Raw genomic sequence first — 20,741 nt, forward strand, 5'->3', positions numbered from 1 at the left:
GGCACGTTACTGGGTTGACACGTGAACATTTTAAAAAAATTTAAAAAAATTTAAAAAAAATTTAAAAAAAAAATTCAAAAAAAATTCAAAAAAAACCACGAAGTGACATGTGGCACGCTCTTGGGTTGACACGTGTACATTTTAAAAAAAATTTAAAAAATTTAAAAAATTTTTAAAAAAAATTCAAAAAAAATTCAAAAAAACCACGAAGTGACACGTGGCAGTCACTATTCATGACCGTTAATGATTTAAACGGTGTTAGCAAAAAAGGACCCAATTGAACAAAATTGACGAAAATTGGGACCTATTTGAACACAAAACCAAAATTATGACTTATTTGAAAAAACTTGGCGAAAATTGGGACCAAAAAGGTATTTTAACCTTAATGAAAATGTAAAGTAAGAAAATTTTAGCTAAAATGGTCTGCATAGTCATAGGACTTGCATTCCAATTAGGACATTGTAGTTGTGTTAGTATTTGGATATCTTACTTAATTAGTAAGATATATCCCGACAATGTCATGATCTTAAGCCATACATGGGGACATGCATGTCTCCACTTTATTTCAATTCTCCCCATTGCATTCTAATTTAAACCATTTATTGTGATATAGAACATGGGCGAACCTGCTTTGAATCGTGCATGGATGTATGATCGTTGTTATAGTGGTAGAAGGGGATTGAAGGAGTCTTTTGTCTTAGGCGTTGAAGAGTTTGTTCGAGTAGCAAGACAATCTAGATATTTTGAACTTGAAGGTGGGATTAGATGCCCATGCATTAAGTGTGACTGTACAAGGATTTTGACATATGAGATTGTAAAAGTTCACCTTTATAAAAAAGGGTTCATACCAAATTACTGGATTTGGACATTACATGGTGAAGATATGCCAGTTGATTTAATTGAAGGTGATAATTTTGTCCCTAGAGATGGTGTACATACTGCTGAAATGGAGCAATTGTGTGACATGGAAGAGATGGTCAATAACGCTTTGTGTCAATTTCAATCAAACCAATAACCCAACGACACTAACTTAGAAGAGCGTCCTAATGAATCGACACAAAGGTTTTATAATTTGTTGGCGGAGGCAAATCAACCTTTATTTGAAGGGGCAAAAGACTCTAAATTGTTAGTATGTGTTAGACTTCTATCTTATAAGTCTAATTGGAATATTCCCAACCAATGCTTAGAGGCTTTCACCAAACTTTTGTTAGATCTCACACCACCAAATATGAGCTTGCCAAAGAGTTATTATGATGCTAAGAGGTTAGTATCAAAGTTGGGATTAGAGGCTAAGAAGATTGATTGTTGTGTGAGTGGTTGTATGCTCTTTTATGACAATGATAGTGGAAAAAAAGATGCAGCATTGCTTGAATGTAAATTTTGTCACAAACCAAGATATCATCCACTTCATCACGGATCAAGGCGCAAAAAACCAATTCTAGTTAAGTCAATGTTCTATTTGCCTATAATCCCAAGATTACAAAGAATGTTTGCTTCTATGCAAACCGCACCACATATGACTTGGCATCATGAAAACCAAAGCCAAGGAATGTTACGCCACCCATCTGATGGTGAAGCCTGGAAGCACTTTGATCGTAAACATCCTACCTTTGCGTCTGATCCACGCAATGTGCGACTTGGTCTATGTTCAGATGGATTTAACCCTTACATTCAGGCTGCATCTTCACTATATTCTTGTTGACCCGTGATTGTTACTTCATACAATCTTCCTCCAGAAATGTGCATGTCAAAACCTTATATGTTTTTGAGTTGTCTTATACCAGGGCCATCCAATCCAAAGGCCTCTATTGATGTTTACTTGGAGCCTTTAATTGATGATTTGAAGAAGTTGTGGGTTGGTATCTTGACCTATGATGTTTCAAGGAAACAAAATTTTATGATGAGGGCATGTTTGATGTGGACTATTAATGACTTCCCTGCTTATGGGATGTTATCTGGTTGGGGCACACATGGTAGATTAGCTTGTCCGCATTGCATGGAGCACAATAAGTCATTCACCTTAAATTATGGTCGCAAAAGTTGTTGGTTTGACTCACATCGTAGGTTCTTACCTAATGACCATCACTTTAGGAGAAATATTAAAGTCTTTTGAAAAGGGCAAGTTGAAACAGATGGGCCACCTCCTAGGTTGACACCATTACAAGTTTGAAGAAGAGTGAAACATTTTCCAAAAGTCACTGAAAACAGTGTAACACGGATAAATGGATATGGAGAATGGCATAATTGGACAAAAAGAAGCATTTTTTGGGATCTTCCATATTGGAAAGATAATTTGTTAAGGCATAATCTTGATGTAATGCATATTGAAAAAAATTTCTTTGAGAACATATTCAATACTGTTATGAATGTGACGGGAAAGACAAAGGACAATGAGAAGGCAAGAAGGGATTTAGGATTGTATTGCAAGCGAAAAGACTTGGAGTTAAAGGTTCAAGGTAATGGGAAAATATTAAAGCCTAAAGCGAATTACACCTTAACTCCAGATGAAGCTAAATCAATTTGTCGGTGGATAAAGGAACTTAAGATGCCAAATGGTTATAGTTCCAACTTGGCTAGGTGTGCTGATGTTGAAAAGGGAAGAATCCATGGAATGAAAAGTCATGATTGCCATGTATTCATGGAGTCATTACTTCCTATTGCATTTAGTGCTTTGCCCATTCATGTTTTAAATCCTCTTACTGAAATTAGCCATTTTTTCAAAGATTTGTGCTCTGCAACATTAAAAGAGGAATGCCTAAGAAGAATGGAGGAAAATATTCCAATTATTCTCTGCAAATTAGAGAGAATATTCCCTCCTGGATTATTTGATTCCATGGAACATCTTCCTATTCATCTCCCCCACGAAGCATTGTTGGGTGGACCAGTGCAATACAGATGGATGTATCAATTTGAAAGGTACTAAAGGACCTCCCTATTCATATTTATAATTAATTTTCGACCAATTTTTTTCATCATGATGTATTTTTTTATTTGTATAGATTAATGGGTGATTCAAAACGATCAATAAAAAATAAAGCAAGAGTTGAAGGTTCTATTTGTGCATCTTATTTACACCGTGAGATAACATACTTTTGTTCTCATTACTTCAACAACTTCATGTTGTCACCACGCAATTGGAGGAATGAAGTTGAATGTCAAAGAGATGTGTCAACATGGTATGTTTTTCAGCAAAAAGGTCGACATGCAGGGAGAGAATCAATTCATTGGTTAACTAATGCAGAGTTCAAATCTGCTCATGTTCATGTGTTAATCAATTGCACTGAAGTCAAACCATATCTTGAGTAAGTTATATCCTCCTTTGTGAACAACTCATTCCTCATGTGTTAATCAATCGATTCATGTGTTAACTGATAGCATTGGAATTTATTTTCACCAGCTCATTCCTTATGTGCTTGCAAATACCTGAGAGTAGTGCTTCTGCTCGTATTCATTCAGAGTTTCCTGAATGGTTCCAATATCAAGTATGTATTGTACCATTAATTATGAAACAAATGGATTTTAATGTATCATAATTCTACATCTATCTTTCTATATTTGTAGGTTTATAACGAGCCATTAAGTGTTAGAAACCAAGACCTAAGGGATTTGTCAAATTGGCCAATGAAATGTGTCAAAGAATGGCACACGTACTTCGTGAATGGGTACAAGTTCCATACTAACGCATGAAGCAAAGGGAAAAAGACTATAAATAGTGGTGTTCATGTGAAGGGCCTTACCGAAGGAGGTGAAGATGATTTTTATGGGATCATTCATAGAATATATGAACTAGAGTACAATACTTCTAATAAATCGAAGAAAGTTGTACTTTTTTTGTGTGAATGGTTTGATCCCTCAAGGAAAGGTACAAGAGTGGATCCTAAATATAACATTGTGGACATTCACATGACTTCAAGGTACCAACCATTTGATCCATTTATTTTGGCATACAATGTTAGACAAGTATATTATGTAGAATATCCACCGTCTCGAAAAGACAACCGTGGTTGGTGTGTTGCAATTAAAACAAAGCCGAGAGGTCGCATTGAATCAAATGAGGTGGAAGACGATGTCCCTTACCAAGTTGATGAAATGTCACATGTCAACGAAGTAATTGAAGTAGAACGTGTATCTGGATTTCATCACATAAAAGGTCATGATGAAGAGTTGGAACAAGAGGAGGAGGAAGATGAGGAAGAAGAAGAAGAAGAAGAAGAAGAAGAAGAGGAAGATCTAGATGAAGAAGAAGAAGATGAAACTGAAAAAGAAGTGGATGAAGAGGAGGACGACGATGAGGATTTAATATACTTATAATGTTTTATATGTTTAAATTGTGTTATAGAGGAGAGTTCAGTGGGCACCAGAGCATGAAATTGCCATTAAGAGAAATTTCAACAGCAGAGCTTCTCATTGTCTATCTGAGATGTTTAGAGATGCTAGAATGGCTAGAGAAAGGCCAGAATGGATTCCTAATGATGTGTGGACAAGGCTGCTAGAACATTGGAATTCTCCAAGTTATCGGAGCAAATGTATTGCAGCTAAGAAGAATAGGGCTTCTGAAACAGGTGGAACCCTACACACAAGTGGATCCATTCCCACTTACGAGCATGCCCTTCGTATGGTAAACACATTAACTGTTTGTATTTGTCACATTTGAACTACATTTTTAAAGTTTAAAATCAAATCAAATCTAACTCTATAACATTTTGTTGCAGGCACGTGAGTTGGGACGCCATGTGTTTCTTGATGAAGTCTTTCAGCAGACACATATCCGGAAGGGTACTGGCGAGTATGTGGATGAGAGGTCTAGGAAGAAAAATGTAAGTCTCTTTTACTGTTCAGTATTATTTACTCTTAAATGTATCCCACCACAGAATAATAAGTGTTCATTGTTTACTTACAGGAAGAATTTCAGACTAGGCTTTCTCAAGTCAGATCTGAGGTTTCCTCATGTGCTGATGGAACACAAGAGCAATCCTCTGTTGATCCTACACAGGATGATTCTATCAGGACTAGGTGCTGGATTGAGACAGTAGGAGGGAAAAAGAAAGGAAGACTTTATGGGGCTGGTCAACTTGTTTCAAAATATGTTGGTCCAAATGAAAGTCTGAACCAACTACCACCTTCTTCCTCTTCTAATATTGAGGACCTCACTAATATTAGGCAACAACTTTCATGCAGCCTGGAGGAAAATGAGCAATTGAGGTTTGAGTTTCGATCCTTTCAATCCCTAGTTCTGCAATATCTCCCTCATGATGCTCAGGCTCGTCTTCAGCAGCCACAGCCACAACCACAGCCACAACAACCAAACCCTACTCAACAAAAATCTGAAATCCTTCCACCTCATCCTCAGCAACAAAATAATTAGGAGGACGATAATGTAAATGAAGAATCTTCTCCTGATTATGAAGATTATTAGTTTTTCTTGTTCTTAAGACAAACTTTCTTCAGCATGTACTTAATAAACCTGTCTATTATTATTCCTTCTTGGTACTGATTGTGCTTATTTAAACATTCCTGTGCTACAGACCAATTTTCTCTGTTTTATAAACAATTTAGTGTGTCATCTGATATATATATATATATAGTTATATTGTGATGGAGTTTGATAATCATATAATATTTGATAAAATGGAATGCTGGAATGTTGGACTGTTGGACTGTTGGATTTATCTGTGTTGGAATTTTCTATATGCAGGTATTGTGGAATATCTAAAAAATAAATAAACCCAGACACATTTTTAAGTCTTACCGACGGATTACCGACGACCTTATCCGTCAATAAATCCATTCGTGAAGTCCACGCCATTACCGACGGATAAGGCCGTCAGTAATTTTCGACGGATGTTTCCCTCGGTAATTACCAACGGATATATCTGTCGGTAACAGTGTGGACTTCACGAATGGATTTACCGATGGATAGGGCCGTCGGTAATTTTCGACGGCATAATTCGTCAGTAATAATCGGCAGTTTTAGCGACGGATGTTTCCGTCGGTAATTACCAGCGGACTTGAACAATCCGTTGGTAAATGATTACCGACGCGCGGTTTACCGACAGATTTGTTGTTGTCGGAAGTCCATCGGTAAAATGTTTTTACCGACAGATTATGCACATTTCCGATGGATTCTGACAGTCGGTAATTAGCGTTTTTCTGGTAGTGGTTCTACAGATAATGAAGTCTTTTTTATTATGTGTTTGGGTATAATTGACTGAGAGTAATTGCTTTTATGATAATTTGGTGAATTAGGGGAAATTGTATGCATATAATGGTTTAATGGGGTTTTGGGGATAAATTCGATTTATGATCTATCGAACTTGGAAATTGATTATTTTGAAAGATTGGTGGGATTAATTGAATTAGGATGCATATTGGATATGTGATTGCTTGTGGGTTAATTGCAACTGGAATGTAGACTTGCGTTTAGGGAGATTAAGGTTTTCCAACAGGTACAAGGAAATATGGAAATTCCATAATCCTAATGTACCGCCTGGCGGTACCTATGAGCCGCCAAGCGATGAAGGGTGGCCAACACTCTGATTTGGGTTGGCTTAGTGGAAAAATGATATTGGGGGTCATTGATGATGGTTCTGACTCTAGAATTTGCATGGTTGTGCGATGTATAGGTGTTCAATTAGAGGTATTGATGCATGAGTTAGAGTTATGTAATTAATATGGAACTTGTATTGGTTGAGTCATTGAAGGGAAAAGAGTAGAATGAACACTGTTGATATTAATAAACTGATTGTATGTCTTAAAAGTCTAGAAGTGGAAAATTGTGAGTCTAAGTCCCACATTGGCTAGAAATGAGAAAGTTGAGTAGTATATAAGGATAAAGACCCATAAACCTATTGTCTTAAGGTTTTGGGTTGAGAGTGGTCTCAATACCTTATGTGGTAGGGCTTAGGTCTCATTGGTGTTGTGTCTCCCCAGTGAAAACCCCCTCTGTAAACCTAACAAAACACCATCTATGTTGATAACATGTAAGGACCCAACTACAAAGTGGGTACCTAGATGTATTCTACTTATTTTTGTAGGGTTTATTAAAAGCCTAATGATTAATGTGATATTCCTTTTGGGCCATATAAGTAAAGATAAGTTTGAATCATTCACTATTTCAATAATGATGTGTGTAAAACAACTTTTGACACTTTTTGATGATGTTTCTTAGGACATAAAAATTAATCTTTTACTACCAAAAGTGGTTCTACAAATACAAATTGTATTGTTGCATCTATGTTGCTATTCTTCAACATTTTAATGAATTAGGCATACTTGATTTTGTATTTACAACATAAAATCTGCATCAGATTTTACCATTCTGCATAAAATAGTCGACTTACTAATGAACTAGCACCTAAATACTGCATCAGATTTTGTCAACACTGCATCAGACTTTGCCATTCTGGATTAAATAGTCGAAGTTCTAATCAACTATCCTGCATCAGATGCATAAGATTTTCCCACTCTGCATAAAATAATTGAATTTCTAATTAACTAGCCATGCATTTTTCTATGCTTCTATGTCAAAATTTGAACCTATTCGACTAGATTAAGAACCTAGTTAACTATGTGTGCAACAAACTTGGTTTGGTAGATTTTTTATAACTTTCAAAGTAAGTTTAAAAGCCATAAAGAACACTACCAAATCCCTAAATAAGATCAGAACCCCCAATCCCCATTCCCTAATTGTTTTCAAAATTTCCAATCTCTTTAAAACCCTAGTCTTGAGAAGTTGTAGTAAGTTACCTATATCCCTTTTCATTGTGCCATTTGAATTGTGTTGTTTTTATTCATCCTTCCCGCAACCTTCATATGCTTCTGAGGAAGAAGAAGAGAAATTTGTTGCTGCCATTGTTGATGATGAGGAAAGATCTCCACAAGTTGAAATGTCCGATTAATGGGTTGCAATCTGACTATCTTTCTCCTTTTGCTTTCATTTTTGGCTTAATTTGGTTTTAATTTATACAATGCCTAATCTAATTTGATAGCTGATGTATGGTATATCTTTTTGCTTATCTGTTGTATGTGTTGCACATTTATTTTATGCTCTTTTTGCGCTACTGTATGTGTTGTTTGCTACTTCTTTGTATGATCCACATTTGTGAAATGTGTACTGAATATTGCTTCTTTTATTCCCTTATTTTGCTAATGAACAAAAAGGGGGAGAAGTGTGTATGTGTAGGGCTGGGCAAAAATAACTTAATTGTATTGTACTTAAGTTAATTGTACTATTTTAAACTAAAAATAACTGAACTATTATTAGTAAAATTAAACTATACTACTTTTAAGATAAAGTTTAAAATACTGTACTGGAAACAGTTAACTGTTTATACCAGTACAGTTAACTGTAGGTTTCATTTCTCTTGGAATCTCATTCAATTCGTTGCCTTGAATCACATTGGGTCCACAAGCAGAGTGACACACATTGATTTGATCACCATCGAGACTCAACCACCACCACCGAGACAGATCTTGCCTTACCGTCGTCGAAGGTCGCCGTTGAAGGTTGTGTCGCCGCCGTCGAAGGTTGTGTCGTCCTTCCTGAGGTATCTCTTGTTGATGTTCATCTCTTCCTGGCTTTAGGTTTTCATTTCACTTCTCTTTTTACTCCAATTCGATTTTTCCCTTCAACCATTCTGTATAATTTTGACCCATCAATAAACAAATTCGATTTTTGTGTGTACACACAGAATTGTGAAGCATCAAAAGTTGTGAAAAATTGAGCTTGATTTGAAAGTTTAATGTTAGGGTGATGGTGATTAAAGGGATTGATTACAAGCAATTCCACTTTATGTATACGTGAATGGAAAAGGGATAAGAATGTCTTTTTGTTGTCTTATACACCTACCCAGAGACAAGAATGTTTGATTGCTAGTATGATGATGTTTAATGATGCAGGGGTTTGAGTGGGACTTTGGTGTGTTTTCTGGTCTTGAAGGCATTGAGAAACCAAACCCAAAAATTTATGAGATTGCACTTGAGAGGTCTGGAAACATTGCACCTGAACAAACTTTGCATATTTTACTATAATAAGTGAGGTAAGATAAAGTAGGGTAGGTGAGATATTTTTATCCTGTTTTGTCACTGCAATTATAGGCTTGTTATTTATTTGGTGTTGTTGGTTTAGTTCCTTAATCATGGTTTTGCTTTTGTTCAAGTTTTGGTGTGATTCTTTGTGTCTGTTCTGGAGATGTTTTGTTCAGTTATGATTTGGTTGATTGTGCACGGTGTACTTTGTTTTGTTCAGTTATGAAAATCACAATACACTACACTACTCTACTGTTCTACCGCTAGCCTTGTGGGGTTGGGGTATGGGCCCTCTATTTTGTATTCATGTGCTGTTATAATTTCTAATTACTATTTAGTGATTGGATTTCATGTTTTAGGGAAATAATGATTGTTTTTTCTATTTATAGATTACTTTGAAGAAAACCTTGGGTTGTTGGTTAAGGGCTTGCATTCATAATGATAGTTTTCTGCTAATTGGACTATGAGAGCGGCCACAACCTTCCATTGTCTGGCCATCCATAAATTACAGGACAAATGCTCTTTGGCAGTAAAGTGACATGTCAAAAGAAATAACGGTTAAAATCAGAGGAACATGATCATAAGGGTGATCACATTTTTAAGTTTTGAAGAAGGGCAAACAGCAAGAATGATTTTGCCTGAAAAAAATAAATGAAGTGCAGAAATGGAAGAAAAAAACAAGAAACCTGGTTCAATGTGGTTTATCAGTATCCAAAGGGTTCGCTGGTTTGTTTTGGTATGATTAGGAGTTTATAGCCTTTTTCCATCGGGTAGGACCATTTTTAGAGTACTATAGTTACCACTCTAACTATGTATGTCCAAGTAAAAGGTAAAACCCTCTCGATAAATAATCTGTTAAAGGATGAATTTGTGTTGAATTTTTCAAAAGATTATACGTTGAAATTTGTGTTTCTGGTTTTATTCATAGAAATAAATAGATGAGTCCATGTTAAAATCTGTGTACATTTTAGGAGAAATTGACACATTTTGGTATGACATGATCATGTGCAAATTATCCATTCCCAGTTCTGTGCTTGCTTTTTCTTCTTTTCACTTAAGTGCTGTTAAAGTAAGGTATGCATTATTTAATCAGAAGAGTTCCACCATTGGTTTCAAACACCACATATATAGATACTTGCCTTTTTAAGGCACATAAAAATGCACCAAAGACCATTCAGTTTTCATTTCACACGAGTTTGGCACCAAACACTTAAACAAGAACACCCCAAATATGCATGCAGTGTGCCTCAATCTAATATGTTTTCAAGTTACTAATTGGAATTATAAGGAAGCTATGATACAACACTTTTGCAACATTAAGAATTTCACTATAGATTTGTTTGCTTGCTTCTTCTGTATATTTTTAGCTTCAAATGTGGTGAAGTCACTGTTTGCTTTGTTCATCATACCTTAAATTTTGATCTGCAGGTCTGTAGTCTTTTACATTTCATTCTTCCCTCATCATACCTCAATCTAATATTTTTTTTTACTGATATAAATATGTAATCAGGTTGGAGAACAAAACAGTCAAGTTTATAAGCTGCAATCTTAGATCAGATGGATTTTACATTGCCAGAAACCGTCAAAACTCTCACACCAGCTACTTCTGGGATTGATCCTTTACCTCCTTGTATGGCTACATCATCAACTGAGCATAGTAAAGGTTGGTCAGATGTGTGGGGGCATTTTACCAAACAAGATCCTTATTCTGAGAAGAAGGCTAAGTGCAATTATTGTGGTGATTTGATTAAATATTTGGCTGGAACAAGTGGGATGAGGAATCATCTGATAAGATGCAAGGAAAATCCTAATAGAGAAGCATTCAAAAGGAAAAAATTGTCATCATCAACTACAGAAGGGGCTAGTGTTGGCCCTTCACCAACTATTCCTAAGTTTGACCAAAATGCATCTCGAATGAAGTTGGTGAAGATGTTTGTGAAGTCTGAGCTTCCTTTTCGATTTGTGGAAGATGAAGACTTCCGTGACTTTGTACGATCCTTGCAGCCACGGTTTGAGGTCCCATCCCGCACTACATTGAGGCGTGAAATGTGGGAACTCTATGAAGAGGAAAAAGCAAAGTTAAAAAATTTTCTATCAAAGCAGTGTGGGAGGGTTTGCTTAACTACAGACACATGGACTTCAATCCAAAACCTAAACTACATGAGTTTAACAGCTCACTTTATTGATGAAGATTGGAAGCTTCATAAGAAAATTTTGAATTTTTCTCAAACAACAGGTCATTCAGGAGAGCTCATTGCTAAACATGTTGAGGCTTGTTTGAATAACTGGGAGTTGAAGCGAGTCCTTAGTGTCACTGTGGATAATGCTACAGCAAATGATGTTGGGGTCCAATACCTCAAAAGAAGGATGTTATCATGGAATTGTCTTGTCTTAAAGGGAGAATATGTTCATATGCGTTGTTGTGCACATATATTAAGTTTGATTGTGAAGGACGGGTTAAAAGAGATAAAAGATTCAATTTCAAAAATTCGGAGTGCAGTTAAATATGTGAAATCTTCTCCAGCTCGATTTGCTAGATTCAAGGCATGTGTTGAACAAGAGGGAATTTCTTATAAAGGTCTTATTTGCCTTGATGTTGAAACTAGATGGAATTCAACTTATCTAATGTTAGAGGCAAGCTTGAAGTACAAAGATGCCTTCGTCTTGCTAGATATGCAAGATAAGAAATTTGGTGCTGAAATGGCCAAAAGTAGTGGTGTGCCACTAGAAGAGGATTGGGAATATGCGAGGTCTGTTCTACCATTCTTAAAAATGTTTTATGACTCTACCATGCGTATTTCTGGTTCTTCTTACGCCACTAGTCATATGTATATGAAGGAAGTGTTTGGAATTGGTAAAAAGATTCGACAATATTCTGAGAGTACTGATGTGAGCATAAGATTGATGGCAATGAGGATGAAGGGTAAGTATGACAAATATTGGGGAAATCCCAATGGAATTAATATCTTATTATTGATTGCTGTTGTGCTTGACCCTAGGAGTAAGTTGGATTTTGTTAATTACTTCATTGACTATATATTTGAATCTAGCATGGCCAGTGGATTGAAATCAAAATTATTGTCATCTTTGAAAACACTTTATGATCAAATCAAGGGGTTGAGAAGGGTTCTCAAAGTAGCCAACAAGAATCTCAACTAGATGATGAAGATGATGATCCTCATGGCATGAGCTTCTACCTAAGAGCTACAGGACGCAGATTTGATTATATATCAGAGCTTGATAAATATTTGAGAGAGGATCCTGAACCTTATACAAAGTCAGTTGAGCTTGATGTTTTACATTGGTGGAAGGTCAACTCAACTAGATTTCCTATCCTTGGAAACATGGCTCGAGAGGTGTTAGTCATTCCCATCTCTACCGTAGCATCAGAGTGTGCATTCAGTACAGGAGGAAGGGTGGTTAATCCTTATCGTAGTTGCCTAACGCCTAAAATAGTGGAAGTACTTGTTTGCACATAAGATTGGTTAAGAGGAACACCTTTCTCTATACTTTTTAACGAGGATCCTAAAGAGCTTGATGAATTTGAGCAAGGTGAGTTTATATGAAAACTTTATATACTTTTTAGTTGATATTTTTAAATTTATTTTAAGTTTTCAAAAATGATGAAATATTTTTTTTTGTAGATATAACTTCTCAAGACGAAGTGGGACCTTCAAGTGCAATTAATTTAGATGATTGAAGATGCATTAAGATGTATTAACATTTTGATGTTGTTTATCGGAGAACTTACTGGAAAACCTATGTCCTATGTATTAAGATGTATAAATATTTTGATTTTGGTGTATTGAAGTATGATGCATATTTCAAGTATTATTTCCTAAGCACTTTCAAATTATAAACTTTATATTATTATTGCGTATTACAATCATATGTAATTAGTGCAATTCGGTTCAAAATAGTGTAATTCAGTTCAAAAATAGTGCAATTCAGTTCAAAATTAATTCAATTCGGTTCAAAAATAGTACAATTCGGTTCAAAAATAGTGAAGTTTATTCAAAATCAGTGTAATTCGATTTAAAAACGGTTCAAAAATAGTACAATTCGGTTCAAAAATAGTGAAGTTTATTCAAAATCAGTGCAATTTGGTTCAAAAACGGTTCAAAAATAGTACAATTCGGTTCAAAAATAGTGAAGTTTATTCAAAATCAGTGCAATTCGGTTCAAAAATGGTTCAAAAATAGTGTAGTTCAGTTAAAAAATAGTGCAGTTCAGTTCTGACGTAGTGCAGTTCAGTTCTGACGTAGTGCAGTTCATAAAACAGTTCAGTTTATAACAATTCAGTTCAGTTCGTATTATAGTGCAATGCAGTTCAGTGCAGTGCAGTTCAGTGCAATTTATTTTTAAGAAAAACAGTTCAGTTCATCCGAAGTGTTTTTCAGTTCAGTGCAGTTCATGCGAACTGTTTTTTAGTTTAGTGCAGTTTTTGGCAATTCAGTGCAGTTTGGTTTATTTTGCCCAGCCCTATGTATGTGTGTGTGCTGCTAAGGTGTTGCTCCTTTGATAAAAATCTACTAAAAAGATATGGTGAACACAATTTTCTTAGTATCATTCATCTTGATTTAAACAACCCATCTTTTGGATTTACTGCATGCTTGTTCTCTAATAAGGAAGAACCATGACTTTGATATATTAAACATAACTTGTTTGAAGTAAAATGTGCATTTTCATATTTTTCTGCATAAAATAATCAATTAGATAATCAACTAAAATCTTGTTTTCTCTACATTGTTGTGCTTATGTTTTTGGTCTATGATATTCATTTATGCCAAAATCCAAATAAATTAATCTTATGTAAAATTGGTTACATGATGCTCTGACAAACCATCTCTCACTAACATTCTTTGCATCACAATATTCGAAAATCTATGATGAGAAAGTGACTATAAGTGTTGGGTGTCTGTTCCTACGAGGGGAAACCATACATCTAAATTTTAGGATCAAAATTGTTGTTTTGTGGTTGATTGTACTTTGAACTAATATGATAGAATATGTTGTATTTGGTTTGCCTATTTTAAGTCCATGATGTTATTTTCTTAGTACTTGATTGAACAATGTTGCTTGAACCTTGATATTCCAATTTCTCCTATCTACATTTGCTCTATTTTACTTTGATACCATATTATATAATGACATGCATTTCGTAGTTATGACATTCTATGCTTTTAATGGCCTCTTCATCACACAAGAGGTCTCAAGTTAGGGGGAGCAAAGGTAGCCCATGTTTTTGAATACTTTTCTAATGTTTTTGACTATATATTGAATTGTGATTGACTATTTTCTGCATTCTTTTCTCTTCATTTTTATCCCTGTTTTAATCATGTCCAAAGGCGGAGAAAGGTTTTATTGTTGTATGTAGGTTTAGCCATCATACATAGATTAGTTCTGGAACATGAACTTGGGTTCTATCATAATCTAGTTGATGAGGACACCATAGGCCCAAATCTAGGCCCACATGCTCCTAATGATTCAAGCCCAATCAAAGGCCTAATAACAAAAGGCATGCTTAAAAGGATCCAAATGGGCTTGCCCCAGAGGATCAAATTCATCATGGGCTTTACGTTGTTCTCATGGGCTAAAGAAGATATCAAAATATGAGAGCACACATGATTGGAACATTAGAATAGCTTTTATTTTGGGCCACATGTTAAGCCATGTTATAGAATAAAAATACTAAAGTACTTTGTTGTTTAGTTTCAAATTGGGCTAATGCAAGCCCAATTAAAAACCATTTGGTTAAGAATGTGCTTGGAGGGCAAGGCTTGGTGCGCCTTTGTTTACTTGGTGCATGCAAGGAGAGTGTGATTGCCACATGGTATTAGATCCCTTCCTTTTTTGTATTACACAACCCACCTTTGTGCTTTTTCTCCAAGCTACATCTCTATTTCATTGCATGCTACATTTCTCATTTCGTTTGGCCGACCATGATTCCTATAAATGGGGCCATTTTACTCTTGTATTTGGTTACTTTGGATTGGTAATAAACTTAGTGTTGAGAGTACTCTGTTAGAATTAATTGATGAATTAATTCTATTAGTGACTCATTTGAAATATTATGATGGGCCCAATTGTGATTTAATAAAATATAAAGACTTATTGGTTATTATTATGGGAAGTGATAATAAAATAAAGATAAAGATAAAGATAAAATAAAAACCAACTTGATGGACATTGGTTTATAAAAGGAATTGGGGTTCTATATTTGGCCATAAGGTTCTTTTCACAGTAGCCCATCAAGAACGTGTGAGAAGAGAAAGAAAGACAAAGAGATAGATTGGGAAACGGTGTTTGAAGAGCACACAAGATTACAAATTTGAAGAACGCATATTCATAGGATCTCCCATGGATCAAGGTTAGTGCTCTATTATGTTTTATCGAGTGAGAATCATAATTCTTAAAGATCCTTAATTAGTTTTACATGTGGTATCAGAGCAAGGTTGTAGGATTTATGATTCTCCTATTATGTGATGTTTCTCCTTTTATGATGTTTGTTTCCAATTTGTATGAACCCTAATTAAAGTTTGAAGGATTATTGAATATGAATGAACAATACATGCATCAATTGAATCCATGCGTGAAATCTGAATCAATGAACAGTGGCATGCGTGATTGTATCTAATTGGCATTGAATGAAAAGTTAAAAAAAAATGAATGAAAAAAAATAAAAACCATTCCTGTGCACTTAATTTGTTAGTGTGTGAACGTGTGCTGCCACTATGTGAACGTGTACAAGTTGGTTTTTTTACGTGGATTGCAAACCGCTGATTGCAAGCATTTATGAGGTGTACGGTTGTGAATAACTTTTAATTTAAAAGTTATTTTCACTTTTACGTATTGAGTTTTGAAATCCTATTAAGTTAATTGGATTTGAGAGTAATATTTTTATTGGTTTACGTCACCAATAAAATTAATATTAATTATTTTATTTATATGAATAATTAATAATTTTATTTTAATTTGCAATAATATTTATGTTTGTTATTGTTAAATTAAAATTATTGAGGATGCTATATAAAGTTTATAGCAATTAAATGTGTATTTATTTATTTGAAATTAAGTATGATAAATTTTGTTAGTCACCAAAGTGGCCAAAATTTTAAAGTTTATATGATTTCAAATTATTAATGTTTTTATTTTAATTACCCATAGTATGGATGCTAAATTATGAATAATTAAATTTATGGGTTAATTAAAATTCATTAATTATAAGGCATTTAAGGATCACCCAAAGGTTGATTACTTGTTCTCATAATTAATGAACATGATTGCAGATAATTTTGTATGCGTCACTAGTTTTATTTATATACCCAAAGGTAGTAGGTGATTCTAGTTGATGCATATTTTAATTATCAATAACGTTATAATATGATTAGCATCATTATGTTTATGTTTGTATATTATTGGATCTCCCAAAGGAGAACATTAGTATGCATAGAATGATTGTTTCTATCTGAATCTGTTTTTACCACTACAGGAAAAATGACTTTAGGCAATGGACAAAAAACCGTGGTCTCAAGTAAAAAAACCGTGGCCTGAAGATTAGACAACGAATTGACTACGGATTTGCAGTCGTTGCATAGGTGGTCGTGGCCTATACTATAGGCAACGGTTTTTTTTCCGTTTAGGCCAGGAATTTCGAAAACCGTTGCTTATTTTGCAACAATTAAAAAACGTTGCCTAAATTGTTCCAATAGACAGCAATTTTTCGTCCAATATAATGCAACGATTTTTTTCGTGTTGCTTATTTCTATAGGCCACATTTATGAAAGTGTGGAACAAAAAAGATTTATTTAAACAAGGCTTATAAAAATTGATTGATATAAAATTATTTAAAATATAATTTTAATTTTATCTATACATTTAGACAATACTATTTTAAACGAAATATTAATAATTTTATTTGAACAATATTAATTAAAATATATTTATTCTATTAAAATAGTAGAAAAAAAAAGATTAAATAAGACACTTCTAACATATAATATGGAATTGAAAATTTTCATATATTGCAAAATTATATTGTAATATTGTGTACAATTCCATAAGTTAAAATGTTTACAACTAATTAAAAAGTATTAAAAGCCAGCCCAGAACATGCTAAACTCCAAGTGAACATCAATTAGTGGCAGAATTCAGCAGCATTACAATCCAGTGACGAGCGGATAAAGGATCACAGTCACACATTGCTTCCAATTCTGATTTAAGCAGTTTTTCCTCAACATAAAATGCATTGTTATGAATATTATTGTCTCCTGGTTCTTCAACTTTGACATTCATCTCAACAACCTGGGCAGAGAGGGTAGATATAAGCTTATACTTAATGAAATATAGCTATAGGATGGAAGAGAAAAAACATAAATATCAATAAGGAACTGTAGAATAAACTACAGTCATAAAATCAGGAGTTCAACATGAAAAATCAACAGATAAAAGAACAAAAACCTCATAAGCCACGGTAGCAATGTTAAAAGTTTTTTATTTTTTAAACGAAGGGAAGTTGGTGCAAATGAAAAACAATGTTAAAGATTTAGATCAGTAGTTTGCTATGAAAAGGACCTAATGAAAATAGAAATTACTGAGCACAACACCGTTCATATGTGGTATTCTTTTGATACATGAATAGTTCTACACAACTCATTGTCCTGCTATAGAAATCGAAGACACCTGATTTATGACATTCTATTTGATATTTTTACTATTACAAGTTAAGATTTGGACCAGGTGGGGTAAGAGAAAAGTGTGTTTTGCACTAAAGACCTTTCCTACTTAAAATGAAATTGCATGATAACCTGATTAAATGCTTCGCCAGGTTTGCAATCTACTGCCATGTCCATACGGGCAACAAAAAAATGTTGGTGGACACGCGCATAAAGTCCAAGTGCAATAGTTGTGCCATATTTTCGTATTTCACCTGGTTGAAATTCTCTATTATACACAAACTTACTACCTGAGATACTTGTATGTATTAAAGGAAAGTAACTATATATCAGTAGACCTCAAATATCATAGATGGTTCCACCAATATCATTCAACAGACTGACAAGTATATGCAAGATAGAAATCTAACTTGCCTGATAAAAGGGCCAGAAAAATCCATACTCATAGTTAGCCAAGGTGCATATAAAAGACACTACCAGCCTTCTAGACCTTCGAACTTCAGCCAGACCTATTCACCAATCTTGATGCTTCCATAAAATACCATGATCTTCCTCATGCAAGCAAACACAGTTCTCGATAGTTTCAACACCTCCATAGAAGTTAGTGAAGTGTGCATCAAAGTATTTGATATAGCCTAAACAATCACAACCCTGAAATGATGATACTATGCACAACCAGTTTAATTTCATCTACATTGAGAAAGGAAGATAAAATGAAGAAAAAAATTAATTGGAATATAAGCAAATGTCCTGACCTTCTTGAGAGAATGAGCATTTTTACCCAGGCCATCTTCCCCAGCACCAAAAGCATTTTTCCTATAGTGAGGATCATTAGGATCTCCATACGGGACCACCATCTCAACAAAGCTCAATCTGTGGGCCACTGGTGTTCATCCTCGACTTCAATCAATATAGGCTACTGAATGAATAACTAAACCTTCCCTATGAGTGAATCCAATACGAAAATTCCACTGCAAAAATGGTCCATCAGTTTTAACAATTCTCAACATGTATGATAATGTGGTTTTGGAAAATATGCTTCAGAGATAGACAACCACCTTCTGCCATTCAATGAAGTGTCCATTAACACGAAAACTTGGACCTTCTGGCTGAATAATCTGTAAGGGTTTCACATCACTTCGGTCAACTCCTTCCCGGGTTTCACCAGAAGTATAATTTCTTAGTGGATCAGCAAGTGGAAGGGGAACAAGTTTACGGTCTTCAAATTCAAGAATAACCATATTTTGAATGTCAACAAGTACATGAATTCCCTCAACTAGATGGGCATAGCAATTCTCCATGGGGCAGTCGCTTTCAGTTCTACAAAATATTAGAGGTTTAGCAAGTCTTCGGCTAGGAGCATCAGCTTCGCTGTGGTATCCAGCACACCTAAAAGTGTCAACAGCACAAGAATTAGACAGAATAAGACATAGCTTAAATGAATTATCGTATTAGTCTATAAAATCATCATAAAGCAGTCACTAACCAGGGATCCACCATCACGAGATCCATATCCTCAATGCCTCTCTTCTTCATTGCTTCACGAAATGGCGGAAAGTCCTTCACAATAGCTTCACACTCAACATACTCCATAACATCCTATGGGACAGACAGAACAACACAAACAATTTTGATTTGAAAATAATTGAAAGTAACAACTCGAATCTCAATGTAACAGAGAACGAAGGTGAGACGTACCAGAGAACGCGGAATGCTGAGACGATGACTGCGCGACGACGAAGGTGAACCGATCACGGCGCGAAGACGAGGGTGAATCGATGATAGCGCGACGACGCCGAGAACTGAAGACTGCGCGACGACGACGAGGGTGAATCGCTAACGACCATGGGCACTGATGACGGCGCGACGTCCACGGGCACCGATGACGGCACGACGATGACAGCGAGATGGTGTGCCGTTGACGATGGCCGGTGTGAAGGGTTTTACAATCGGAGGTGATGGAGTCTAGAAGATGGAACCCTACGAAAATAGGTTTTAATTTGGACCGAGGGGTAACTAAGAATTAACAAATGGAGGGAAGAATTACGTTCTTTTCATTTTCTCTAGAATTAGAGTCTTTTCATTTTCTCCTACATACTGATTTCACAGTGATATTTAGGCGATAAAACTTATATTTCTGAAATTATTATTTTTTTTTAAAATTTATTACAGACAACAATTTTATATTATAGCCCACACATTTTAAAGCCAACATGAAAATAAGTGTGGCATAAAGTATCCATATTTTGTAAAGCGTTGCCATTGTAATACTTTAAGCTATGCGTGTAAAATTATTGCCTATACTATGATTAGGCAACGCTTTTATAGTCGTGGACAAATTTAGTGTTGCCTAAAGTCATTTTTGCTGTAGTGTACGTTTAGTTTTATGACTCAAAGCACTGATGTTAGGCATGTGTTAATTGTAGTCTCTATTCCAGTATCTTTACACTCGCATGCTTCGTTTGTTCCAGTCTTTAATGGGTTGAATTTCCCTGACTGTAGTGAGCAAGTCCAATTTCACTTAGGTGTGTTGGATCTTGATTTAGCTTTTCAAGTTGAAAAGCCGGCTACTATCACGGATGCTAGTAGCAATGAAGAGAAAGCCCATTACAAAGCTTGGGTAAGATCAAACAGACTTAGCTTAATGTTTATGAGAATGAGCATAGCAAGCAACATAAAGTCAGTTCTTCCCAAAACCGATGACGCAAAAGAATTTATGAAATTTGTGGAAGAGCGCTCCCAAACTGCTGATAAGTCTCTCGCTGGGACACTAATGAGTACGTTGACCAGTATGAAGTTTGACGGTTCGCGTACTATGCATGAGCATGTGATCGAGATGACAAATATCGCAGCAAGACTTAAGTCTTTAGGAATGACAGTGGATGAAGGTTTTCTCGTGCAGTTCATTCTGAACTCATTACCGTCTGAGTATGGTCCGTTCCAGATGAACTACAACACCATGAAAGACAAGTGGAATGTGCATGAATTGCACAGTATGCTAGTTCAGGAGGAGACCCGACTGAAGAACTTAGGAAGCTA

General features: G+C 35.2%; 1 protein-coding gene and 2 pseudogenes across 2 annotated transcripts; 2 read left to right on the forward strand and 1 right to left on the reverse strand.

Moving 5' to 3' along the window:
* The first annotated feature begins 616 nt into the window (after positions 1-616).
* LOC146885425 (uncharacterized) lies at positions 617-4,311 on the forward strand (annotated as a pseudogene).
* A 109-nt stretch (positions 4,312-4,420) lies between these two features.
* Positions 4,421-5,365, forward strand: LOC146885426 (uncharacterized). Its single transcript, XM_085674922.1, has 3 exons — positions 4,421-4,618; positions 4,713-4,817; positions 4,901-5,365. The coding sequence occupies exons 1-3, from the start codon at positions 4,421-4,423 to the stop codon at positions 5,363-5,365; spliced, it is 768 nt and encodes a 255-aa protein (XP_085531048.1).
* Positions 5,366-17,024: 11,659 nt separating this feature from the next.
* Positions 17,025-19,786, reverse strand: LOC114186769 (spermidine copper dependent amine oxidase 2-like; annotated as a pseudogene). The gene is made up of 7 exons (XR_014995631.1): positions 19,401-19,786; positions 19,189-19,301; positions 18,761-19,091; positions 18,458-18,673; positions 18,117-18,353; positions 17,835-17,956; positions 17,025-17,331 (listed from the first exon to the last, which is right to left on the reverse strand). The product of XR_014995631.1 is annotated as a spermidine copper dependent amine oxidase 2-like (transcript).
* Between the last annotated feature and the right edge of the window lie 955 nt (positions 19,787-20,741).

The sequence above is a fragment of the Vigna unguiculata genome, chromosome 6 (genome assembly GCF_037176805.1).
Source record: "Vigna unguiculata cultivar grain cowpea cultivar isolate G323 ecotype 2 chromosome 6, ASM3717680v1, whole genome shotgun sequence".
NCBI lineage: Eukaryota > Viridiplantae > Streptophyta > Magnoliopsida > Fabales > Fabaceae > Vigna > Vigna unguiculata.

Bases quoted from the DNA above. Each gene is read 5' to 3' on its own strand.
- LOC146885426 (XM_085674922.1), top strand. From the start codon at position 4,421: ATGTTTAGAGATGCTAGAATGGCTAGAGAAAGGCCAGAATGGATTCCT. The intron at 4,619-4,712 runs GTAAACACATTA...ATTTTGTTGCAG, and splicing joins ACGAGCATGCCCTTCGTATG to GCACGTGAGTTGGGACGCCA. The intron at 4,818-4,900 runs GTAAGTCTCTTT...GTTTACTTACAG, and splicing joins AGAGGTCTAGGAAGAAAAAT to GAAGAATTTCAGACTAGGCT.